Source organism: Taeniopygia guttata, chromosome 1 (genome assembly GCF_048771995.1).
Source record: "Taeniopygia guttata chromosome 1, bTaeGut7.mat, whole genome shotgun sequence".
NCBI lineage: Eukaryota > Metazoa > Chordata > Aves > Passeriformes > Estrildidae > Taeniopygia > Taeniopygia guttata.
In genome coordinates, this window is record NC_133024.1 from 54691785 (window position 1) to 54704333 (window position 12549).

General features: G+C 33.8%; 1 protein-coding gene across 4 annotated transcripts in view; it reads left to right on the top strand.

The window, feature by feature from the left end:
- Window positions 1-12549, top strand: part of DIAPH3 (diaphanous related formin 3) — a 198346-nt gene that overhangs the window by 121137 nt on the left and 64660 nt on the right. For all 4 annotated transcript variants that reach the window (XM_030271637.4, XM_072928486.1, XM_030271643.4 and 1 more), the window contains 2 exons: window positions 2317-2481; window positions 6417-6552. In XM_030271637.4, coding sequence (XP_030127497.4) covers window positions 2317-2481; window positions 6417-6552 — 301 coding nt within the window. The remainder of the gene's footprint in view (window positions 1-2316; window positions 2482-6416; window positions 6553-12549) is intronic.

Sequence of the window (12549 nt, forward strand, 5' to 3'; positions counted from 1 at the left end):
TTAATATCTGGCATTTATGTAAAGAGACAGCAAAATAAATTTATCTAATTTTCCTTTTCCCTGCACTCTGTGGAAATAAACACCCTCATAATTGCAAAAACCTCTATTTTTTCATAAGATCTGTTAATAGTAATAGAATCACATATAATAAGTATCCTAAGTTTTAGTATCAAAATTAAACCAGATGTCAGAATTATTTTTTCTAGTTTCACTCTTTTTTTGTTGTTTTGGTTTGTTTGTGTTTTTGTGAACTGGTGACATTTCTTTTGATGGTCTTAGTTTGTCTTTTGTCATGTCTTGTTTCACAGAATCCTTTTTTATATAGTTCTTGGGCAGCATTTATAGACAAACTTCTCATCAACTTTCTTTGATTTCCTACCAATAGCTTTTTAAGAGTCTGAATAATTTTTTAAGAATCTCAAGATCAGTTTCCTGTTTGCTATGCTCATCTTGGGAGCTGAGTAAAGGCGATTCAAAGTGATGTAGAAGAAGAGGGCTGGCAGCATCAGTTCTCTTTGAGCTGTTGCCAGCCAGGCAGCAAGGCAGTCTGGAGCTGCTTAGGAGCTGCGTCTTGTGAAGTTACTAAAAGCACGAAAAGAAGCTTGTACTGGCAAAAGAGCCATATTGAGAAAGTCTGAAATTAGGTGGTCTGAAATTGGGTGATAGAAGATGTATATTTTTAAATTGTTGAATCTTGACTTTAGTTAGTCCTTTTTCACAAGACTGTAGTAGGGGAGGCTGTTCTGCACTTACATAATCAGTTAGTAGCCATTAGTGACTAATTAGAATATTGTGAAAGTGTGTTATTTCTCCCTTCCTGCATATATCTGAGATCATTATTGTGTGAATTCTGGCCTGGATTCTAAATCACAAAAAAACCCCCAAAAACAGAACAGTAACTGCTTATTTGTTATTTTTAAAGCAACCTTAACAAACCAGAAGGACACTTAACAGTACAACTGAAATGTAATTCAGCTTCTAAACAAAACTAAAAAAGAAGCATTTCAAAAAACCTGAAGAGTGAAAACAGTCATCCAGCTGTAAAATGTTATTGTATACTGGTCACTTGTGGAGTTCCCCAGGGCTCAGTACTGGGGCCGGTCCTGTTCAACATCTTTATTGATGATCTGCACTACAGGATTGAGTTCACCCTCAAGCAAGTTTGCTGACAACACGAAATTAGGTGGGAATGTTGATCTGCTGGAGATAGAAAGGCTCTGCAGGGGGATCTGTGCAGCCTGGGACAATGGACTGAGGCCAATGGTATGAGATTCATTAAGAAAAAATGCTAGGTCCTGTTCTATTCTGTTGGTCTGGATTTTCATGCACTAGATTAAAAATTCTGTGCTTCATAAAGTGACCATAGAGTATTTTTCTGTAGTAGAAAGTGTACAAACACAGTAAATTCTCTTTTGCAGTAGTTGAGGTGGGCAATTAAGAGTAAAGATGAAATTGCTATTTCTTGTCTTTTGTAGCATTCACTACAGCAGAAAAATAATGGAACATAAATATTTGTTTAGCTACCATTCTGTTAAAGTACACGCTTCCTGAAGTTGCCCAAGATAAAGAAATGCTTATGTAGAATATTTTGTCTTTGAGCTTCTTTGTCAAACTATGTTATTGGAAGTTCTGAATAAACATAGAGGTTTTTATTTTATATGCAATATTTTGATGCTGTTTATAAATTGTTTATCTTTTATATAAGTAGCTTTATTGCTTTCACCTCTAATTTAATTAAATTGTGTTGACATTGCAAATAGCCTTAAAAAAGCATAAATACCTAATGCAGCCTTCAGGAACAGAAATAAATATATTGCTGTTACAATGAAGTTTTTTATCTTTCATTATTTTTACTTTTAATACTGTTTATCAGTATTTCTGTTTCTACTCTAATTTTAGTAGGGACTATAGTATTTATTGATAAAGTATTCAAGTTAATTATTAATATCTGTACCTAAATTCCAAGGATATTGTAATTTATATACCTAAGCATTGAGCTTCAATAAGGAGAAAGTGATACTAAATAAGCTACATGGGTGCTTGAAGTTAGATTAATTACATACATTTCATTTAATTGCATAAGAAATTATGTAGTAACTGAATAATCTTTAAATTTAAAGTGGTTGAGGTATTTTGATAAAAGTCCCTGAATTTATTCATAGGCCTAATATACATAGTAAATACAACATGGAAAGAATTGTTTTGTCCTTATTTGAGGAAGTAAAAAATGTGTATGACATACAAATTAATGTTAAATGAAAGCAGTATGTTTGATTGGATTCATTGAGTATTCTTGCAGCCTTAACAGCAGTGTACAGCTTCCTAGATCATGCCAAAGAAGATTTTCAGAAACTTTCACGGATGCATGAGAACATGGAAAAACTCTATCAGAATGTGATGGGGTATTATGCCATTGACCTGAAGAAAGTTTCCGTGGAGGAGTTTTTAACAGACTTAAACAACTTCAGGACGATGTTCATGGTACAATATGTTTATTTTATACATAATGTTTCTTAGAAGTTATATTTTGTAACCTTATTTATATGTATGAATTTGGATAATAAGCTGATTTCTGTCACACCTGGCTTCTTATGATGACATAGCTTAACTTACTGACTACACTCCTGCAGGAGTATTGTATGATCATGAGTTTTGTGGCAAAATCTGGAGGAGTGATCCAGCAAATGCCTATAGATCAAAAGAAAGAAAGATCGAAATATTCACTTAGTCATTTTCCACCTACTCCTGTTTGCAGCCTGGTCATTACAACTTATTATTACAACACATGTATTTAGGTTGCTTGCGTGTTTCCAGTCTTGTTTGGTTTTATTTGGTTGGTTGGGTTTTTTAATGTTTTCAGATTATAGGTGGAGAAAACTACTTCTTTCACAAGTACTGAGAAACAGTTTGAAGTTCATATATCTACCAGTTTTGAAGAAAGTGCTTAAACTGAAACCCATATTTAGCAACCATTTGGAGCATGTCATGATTACTAAGCCTCTGCTGCTTCAGAGTTTAACAACTAAAACCCTAGATACTATTCAATTGCAATAATTTTGCTTGACAAGTTATATATGCCAGATTTTTGGGAACAGGGACATTAATTCTGTTTTCCTAACTTGATCAGTGCCTAATACAAAACTCAGTAGTCTGATTTCAGAATTAATAAATATTACAAAGTAGTTGTATTATTTTAATTTCTAATGTTTAAACCATACCTTCCATGTAAATGTTGTAGAAATTTAAATGCTTACGTTCACGTTGAGTTGGAGGCTCTAGGAAAGTGGATGTGCTTTGCATTAATTTTCCCATATTTCTTCTTTGTCTTTTTAAAATTAGCACTGATGATAGCTTCTACTTCACAGCAGTTTCATAAAGATAGGTTAATTAATGCTTCAATACAGGTATTATTGATGAGCATGATAGAAGGAACCTTGAGGAAAATTAACAATTCTATCTTCCAGAGCAGTTTGAAGGCTGTATGAAAAAGATGGCATGAAACCCCTTATAATTCAATGACACCAATCAAAATCTTGAATAGCTGCTCAGTTTTGAGACTTTTCAGAAAATATTTTTGAGATGCCTAGCATGAGACATATGAGCTGATTTTCATGATTGTTTAGTATTGGGGTTTATTACTGACAGAAACTGAAGGTGATGGTTATATTAGAAAATTTTGTTCAGAAAACTTGTAAATTTAGTGCTAAAAAAATCACTGGATTATTAAGAAGCTCACACTAAAAGATGACTCGTCACCAGTAGTTATGGGAGAGTGAAGTTCAGTCAACTTGTTGTCATGCAAAGTTTATGATTTACATGAAGTATTTTCCTATTTATAGTTATTTTTCCATTCTTAATTAATGAAAATGTATTAAAAAGTTTTAAAAATCTCTGTGTTTAAATTTGGAGCCCTACACTTGAGTTTCGTAGCTAACTTTGATTTGCACTTTGTATTTCAGTGTTATTTGGTAGCTGTGACAACTATTATTCACATTCTATGAGCACCACATCTAGAGTACAGTTACTTGGCCAGATCCAAAAAAAGGGCTGAAGCATCTTGTCTTCAGAGCTTTAGCTTCCACAGCTAAATTACTGGTACACTCGGTGGAATATCTTAGATATTAGCTATCCCTGTAAACCTCCCTCTATACTTTCACAGCATCATGGGTACTGCTAACAAGTTCATTCCTTTCCTTGGATGGATAGCTTTCATGATGAAGAAATTGTTTAATGGTTAGAATTTTCCTCCAGTTGTAGGAAAGGGAGCAAACACACCTTGAGGTAACAGTTCTTCTATCCAAGACGAGGCTAATCATAGGGTGCAGAAACCCCTTGCTCCTATTGGCACTAGGTTACTCTTCAGCAGAGACATAACTTAAAGAACCAGAAGAAGAGCAACCAGAGTGTTCCCTAGACTCTATTTTTCCTTTATATGAAGCAAATACTTAAATAAAAATTAGAAATTACCCTGGAAATCACAAAAGAGAACCCAAGAATGCCTCCAGTTTGGAGAATCTAGGTCTTGGCATTCCACTTACATTTCCTGTTAAAACACATGGGACGGGTAGGATAGAATTTGGCCTTAGGGCATATTTGTATGAGAGTTTGAGTATCTAATCTTCTGATTTAGGCAAGGGAGATGCATTCATTTCGTGGAATTTGGAGAGCTGTCTACCTGATGTCTCAAAGGAGACATAACAGAAGTACCTAGCATCCTGGGGAAGTCTCTTAAATAGTACCCAAGACATCATCAGCCTGAAATTTTAAGCTTTGACATAGAATTTATGGAAAATTGGTTTCCTGTTGGAGAAGGGCTGGGGGCCAGGTGTGATATTCCAAAGCATCCAATTTCCACTGTATGTGAAGGTATAAACTATATAAACAGGCTCACTTGTTTAATGTGATAAAAAGAATAGACATCTACATTTGAATGACTGCAGTCTGAGGCCGAGTCCTACTGATAATATTTTTGGGGGAAAAAGTAGGTGCAAAGTAGAAATTTGTTTGGTCACTCTATTAGGAAAGAGTGCGATTTCTGCCAGTATTGTACTTGTCAAGTACCAGGTCCCATTTGAATTTTATCCAGTGGTTTATCTAGTAGTTTATTCTACAGAATGCCCAGTCTGAAAATCAGCAAATCATTTGTCAAAATTAATTTAATCAAAAATTTTAGAATTTTGTGTGAAGCATCTACCCTCCTCCCCCTGAATCAAGAAATTTGACAGAAGTGACTTTGGAGGAGTCACTGTGAAAGTACAACTTTGCTTTGTATAAAAAATCCATTTCATTGTCATTTTTTTCATGATGGAAAGCTTATTCTTCTTCAGCTATCCAACACGTGCATTTCTTCACAATCTTTATGTGATTTTTTTTTTCCCCACTTCTTTTGGTCACTCTCTATGGCAGTGATACTGCAAACAGTGCCTATGTGCCTGTGCAAGTATTGCTGTAATCTGCATTTGTCTGTACTATGTAATACTTGTCAGTCCATTCTTTTTTCCCAAGTGCAGTCTGGATGTTTTCTCTCTAAAAACAAATGAGACATTAATTATCCCAGCAAACTTGAAGCTTTTGCCTCTGACCTTGTGAAGATGTTAGCCATTTTGTAAGAGTGGACAGTTTAATATATTATCAAAGACAGGGTTCTATATAGCTGTTCTGAAAGAAACCAACTTTCTGCAATGAAGAATAGGTGCACTTTAATGCAAATGTAAATTCTTAGAGCACTGAGAAGTTACCAGTGTACATAGCTAACATTAAAATAATGAAAAGGTAATCCCAAAATACTTTTGTTAAAAATATATTGAATGTAATAGAGTTCTTTTGCTTAATTTCTGAATATGCAAAATTTTTTTATTTCAAAACTCTGAAACTCATTGTTTCGTTTTAGCTTCACTGGAAGTTTTAGAGTGCATATTTATAATTCTAAATAAACAGTATTGTACGCATATTAACCAGACTTTTAAAATCCAGAATTAATGCATATGTTAATAAGAATAAGAAAAATGCAACACTTACCCAGGTAGCCTTGTTTTGCTTGGTGTACTGGCAGCATGAGAAAGAAGAAAGTATTGAAATTGTTTTAGAACTACAGATGCTAATATACAATTTTGTAGAACAAGGTGGTTTAGACATTTTGAATTCTTCCTACATTAACATGAGTATTCTTAAGATGTATTTCTTGCTGAATTTATAATTCTCATTTTGGGACAATTAGTATAATTTTAACATATTTATTTTTGAATTTGCTTTCTCTTCTGAATAAAATGTTCTAAATATGGAATGTGAAATACTTACTTGATTTGATAAATTAAGGTTAGGGGGTTACAGTTTGAAAGCATTTTTCTTTGTTTTTAAGGTTCAGCTTTGTTTTTGCTAAGACTTCCATTTTAATGGAACTCTTACTTTTTTCATAGCAAGCAATAAAAGAAAATATGAGAAGAAGGGAAGCAGAAGAAAAACAAAGACGTGCAAAAATAGCTAAGGAGAAGGCAGAAAAAGAAAAACTAGAGAGACAACAAAAGAAAAAACGCTTGCTAGAAATGAAAACAGGTAAGTGATACAGTAAACATATTTAACCAATCATTTTACTGGAAATAAATCTTCTGTTTTTACCATTTTCTGAATGTGCTGTGAGGAAAAACAAAATAGATTAATTCTTTTTCACTGATTAAAGTTTTCAGCAAAGAGGTGTTTAAATTTTGGGTTTTTTTAATGGACTTTCCTAATCGCCTGGGGTTTTGAGTTATAAAATAACTCAAATTTCTGCTTTTTATTTTTCCCTTGGAATATGTTGAACCTTGTGTGACAAAGTGTAAGTTCAGTTATGCTCAAAACCCTTTATGTTACTTGAGAAAAGGCATTTTCCAAATCACAAAGCCATTTTCTTTAACTAAGGTTGCGTACTCATTTTTGTTCTTTTGTAAGAATAAGCTCTTTGTGAATTACTTGGTATTTTATTTCGATTATGTCAATTGTTATTTTAACAGTTCCCTATTGAAACACCTCAAAAAACCCCTCAGCCATGCATTTTAAAAGTTACTCATGCTATATTGTCTTTTGTACCAAAAGAGATGGCAGATGCTGTGAGTTTTCTGTTACGAAAAGAGGTGTCTGATGATCCTCTATATGCTGTATTTTATTCTCGACTGAGCTTCTGTAGTCCTTCAGAATGATACATGACTTACTGTGCAAATTGCCATGAGCTTCTCTTTTTTCTTTTCCTGAGCAGATCTTGTTAAACAGTTCCCTACCTAAAGCCTGGCTGGCACCTTTGGCATAAATGATTATCTGTCTCTTCCAGTTTTCACTAATAGCCAGAGTAGGTGTGCTTAGTTTCAGAGATGCTTCAGACTAAAAGTCTTTGATTCATTTTTATATGCCTGTCCATGTTTTGAGGTGTGAGTCTAAAGCTTTCTTATGGGAAATCAGGCAGCTGCTCTCTGAACACAGAAATTCTAATTCTTTAGAAGTACAATTCAAGACCCAGTCAGAAAACCACCAGTGACAATCTTTTCAATGCTCATAGAAGATAGAGGAGGCTGCAGAAGACTACGAAGGGGTAAAAGTGGTGTCTGTATTTATGCATGGCTGGAAATGTTTCAAACGAGATTTCTCTCAGACATGTTGTATGTATGACTGATAGCATTTTGGCTGGAAAATTGATTGTCTTTCAGTCCAAGTTAAAGCTGCTCTCAAGTCCTCTTCTTCATAATGTCATGTTCAGTCTTCCCAGGTGCCAATGTTGGAGACTTATGTGTTATGTACACATGTGTTTGTAGGCCTCTGGATAGTGAACCCTTCCACTTCAGCTGATGTGGCAGGGAACTAAATACTTGTCCTCTACTTGTCTTTAAGTAGCCTGGGGTTTTGAAATCATGCAAGTGTATAGAAAGATGTTTCTTCTCCTGTGAGTAATTGAAGGTTCAGTTTAGAATGGCTGATCTAAAGAGCAGATAGTAGAAGATGGTGTTAGGGTCACCTCAAGCTATAAATGTTTTGAGCCTGATATGACTAAATTGGCCACTGATGAGTTATAAGGTTTCTTGTGCCTTTTTGCAACATATTTTTAAGTATACTAGAAAATCTGAATTTTGGGAGGGGGAAGGAAAGCATATGTGGTAGATTTGTTTGTCAGGGAGGACAACAACAAATGTGTGAAAAATGGGGTTGTTTTGTGTTTTTAATGATGATTATTGTTATTTTGACAGTCTTACCAAAGCTGCACTTACAGTATTTAACTGGAGGCATAATGTAGCTCTGATTTTTTGGAATTATATAGATAATTAAAAAAAAAAAAAGGTGTTTTTTTTTTTCCTAGCTATGACTTGTTCATTGAAAGGCTGTCTTCTCATTAAGAATCTCTAAATCAGTCATGTCTGATCTGCTAAAATTTCATAACCAGTCCTGTCTGTCAAAATATCAAAACACTCTTACCTAAAGTGTGACTGTAGAGTAACTGATTTTTGCTGCCTATTATTTCTTTATAGGGTGATTAGATCTCATGTTAGATTTGTAGGAACATTATTTCAAATATTGCTCAAGTAAAACTCATTGATGTAACCAACCCAGAAGTTATTTTTGGGGTTTCAAAGAGGTGCATACTTGGTAGAAGAAAAAAGATGAGAGTATATATGCTAAATGGTTCTTCAATATTTTTTTTTCTCAGTGGATAGATCATAGTGTATTCTACATCTCAACTATTTTTTTTTGAGTAACATGGCTTTTTAACTGAAAATTATTTGAAGATTAGGAATGGCTATGTGCTACTTCATGGTTTCTTAATTGTTTCTCCTAAACTTCTTTTAAACACTCTAAGAAGCAGTGACAACAATAAAAACCAAAATAAACAACAAAAACAATCAGAAAATAATCCAATCCCACTTTTCTGGGTTGACAGTCATTAGCAGCACTGGTTGTGCTATTATCTTACCCATGTCACTATAATTATTTCTTATTACCTATCAATCACTACCTCTGCGTAGTCTGTCTTAATATCTGTGTCCTAAATTAAATGTCCGTATAAAATCCCATGGAGTTGATACTGTAGTGTTGGTGATGATGGCTACCCATGATATTTCTAGCTGACAAGATGACATATTGAAATTTCAGAGGTTTTATGCAAGGGAAGCTAGAATGGAAATAGATTTTTTTTTCATACTCTACCATCTCACTTTCCTTCCCCATGCAGAGTTTTGGATCTTAGTCTTTTATGAAATGGTTTAGTTTCTAGATAGTTCAAATACTCTTGTTGATCTCTAGGTTAGAGGATGTAAAACGCTTCAGGGTGTGTTAGTTCCCCAGGCCACAGCAATGCCTTTGATTTTCTCTTGCTTAGCTGCTGTTCCTTTTCATGAGGTAAAAGAAATCTTTCACAGTGCTTGAGGTTGTGCTTTTATTCAATGACTGTTAATTAGAAATTAGTGACTACTTTATGATTCTGGAACTTCTCTTTCAGCCTATACTTCATACCTTTCAAGACCTGAGGTGCTATCCAGTGCTTAAACAGGATTTGTATCATCATCCTAAGCTTGTATTGTTAACCACTGGTCTCATTTACAACACAGGCATCTAACCTTCCCCAGATTCTGCTTTGTTCTTGAAGTCCTTTTCTTTGGGTTTCTTCATCTTTCATCTGCTTTTGGAAGCTGTTTGAAGAGCAGGGTTTTGTTGCCTATCATGCTACATTTGGCTTCATGAGGTGGAGGAAACTACTTTTGCATAAAAGTAACCTACATAATACTGCAAAAGTTTCTAGTTACTTGGGGGGTATTTGCTGACTCTTTTGCATAGACAAAAACTTAATATAGAATCATGTAATAATAGAATACCAGGGGGCTGGAATGGACAATAAACCCCAGTCCCTCTGCCATGTGCAGGGACACTTACATCATATGATTACATCATATGTAACGAAATATAAATTTTATTAAAATATACCCAGTATGTGACTTGAGTCATTAAACTCATTTGCATATAGCATGTTAGGACTGTATTTATACCAGTTTTGAATGAACTACAACAAAAACAAATTAAGACTTCAAAGGTCATATTAACCCAAAAAGAAAATCAATCTGGATTAAAGGTAACTCCTCAGTTTTAGTTTAAACTAATTTTTTCAGGATGAAAACAATAATTTAATTATCAGTAATTGAAATTTTTGGCAAATATGAATCCCAAGGTAGTCCTGTAATATATTGGCCGTCTCACAAACTATAAACTTTCTTAGCCTGCATTGTGTCTTTGATACACAGGCAACAACTGAGTCATCTAGATCACAGGTATGCTCTGTCATCCATACTTATATATCAGGCTTTTTTTGCCGTATTGTTGCACCAAATTCAGTGTGGATACGGCAATTTTCTAAAATTAGATAAATATGTGTACTTTGTGAAGTTTTAAATTCAATTTTTTAAATCTCTCAGATATAAATATATTAATATTTTATAGTTCGTGAGGTGTGTAATGTTTTATGAATACACAGTACAGCATGTTTTAGAAAAAACCTGAACATTTTAGGTAGGCTTTACAATATAGATTTTAACCTCTGCTAATAAGACCACAGATTTCTCTTAGTATATAGAATAGTTTCATTTACCCTCTTGCAAATTGTTTTTGAGATTTGGACCTGCAACCAGTGTCAGATTTACATACCTCTAAACTGTAGTTTGCTAAAAGTCTCTATCTCTACATCTTAGCAGCACCTACATGTCCTAGTGGTCACAGCTCAAATAGTTCACTGATAAAGATGGCTGTGAGTCTTCAGTTTATGTAGTAAAAGTATCAGCTTCATATTGTCCTTTCAGCTCCATCCTAACTTGAAAAGTAAGTGGAATTCAGTAAACATTTTTACTAAGTAGTGAGTAATACTTAGTGTTTTGAAATTTTTGTAAATAAAATATATCCACCAAATATTCTCTGGACTACAAAATTATATTCATCATGAGATGCTTTACTTGCTTTTGTGAAGCCAAATCAAATTATCACACACTACCCTTCCAAAGGTGAATAGCCAGTGAAAGGGGATCTTTATGTAAATGCCACTTGTCTGCATAATATTAACATTCAGATACATACTTTCTCATGCTGTTCAGATTCTTAGTAGAAGCACACCAATCAATTATTTTGATCTTATCAGAATGTAAAGAATTCTATAGCTGACATAATAGCAGCTAAATTTATTGTAATATAATTGAGAACTCCATCATTGTGGCATTTTCATTGTGTCTTACTTTGAATACTATTTAAGTAACAAGCCACTTTTATCAGTGATTATTTACAAAGATTGCCCTTTTCTTGCATAAAAGCAGTGAAATACTGCCAAAATTGAATATCTGATTTCCAGTATAGGATATTAGTTTGTTTTCAGTTGGGTTATTCAGTTTCATTTTTATCATAATAAGCTGGTTTTAAATAAGTTTTAGTTCATTTAAACAGTTAGGTCCTATTTACAGTCAATTTTGCAGGATTTATTTTTGCAGAGGTTTTATATTGTTTATCTCATTTCAGAAAAAAAAAAAACCCCACATTTGTGTCTCACAAACTTGCTAAGAGCATTTTAAACTTTGGTTCTTCAAATATCTACTGCTTTATTATTGTCTGCTAAGTTGAACAATATGAATATTTTCATTAGTTCTATAGTGTTCTTCAAAACAAAAGGACACCATGGATGCCAGTACTGATAGTTTAAAAAATGAAAGTAGTAAATATAATTAGGTAATTAAAGTTCAGATTACAACAGATAAAATGCTTGCCTTTAAAATAAATTTAAAATCCCCAAAGCTATTGATACTTGTAGGTGCCTTCAAAGACCCTACTTTACCTTTTTAGCTCAAGTTTGTAAGGCCTCCATTTTATTAATTTGTTCTCACTGGAGTAAGAGATTCAATACTTCTCAAGAGTATTCCTTTCCTCTGAGGGGAGTGAAGGACTGCAAAAGTCACTGAAATGGCACCATTAGTTTCCAACATATGTTGGTAATTTGTTGTTTTAAAATGTCTGCTGAAATAATATCCTAAAAAAAATACTGATTTTTAAATAACATTATATATATTACTAGCTTTTGGGAATTTAGGAGTATGTTTCATTCAACTAAATTAGTAAATTTGGTTGAATTTAGTTGTAATGGGGACAAAAGATCTGACAATTATATAGATGAAGAAGTCCTAAGGATATATTGTTAATACTCAACAAGCATTTTGTGTAAGTTATTTTCTCCAGGTAGTTTCCCCTTTTGGAATTTCAAATGCTCCACTCAAGTTGGTTCCTCCATGGTGCTGATAACTTTTTCCTCTTGTTCCCTGATTGCCTCCACTTATCCTCAAATTGGATCCTCTTCACCAAGAGGATTCCTGAGGTCACTTTCTGTTATTTGAATTCAGTGTTTCCAGTTGGAAATAACTCTTTTCCATAACTGTGAGGAGTGTAAGCTCCTCCTCTTATGTTAAATTACAGTGGCAGAAAGAACTAGAGTTGCTTACTCAATATTTGCTCATGTTAATATTTACTGGACAGTTCATAGTAAGCCCATGATGATTTTGGAGAGTAGAT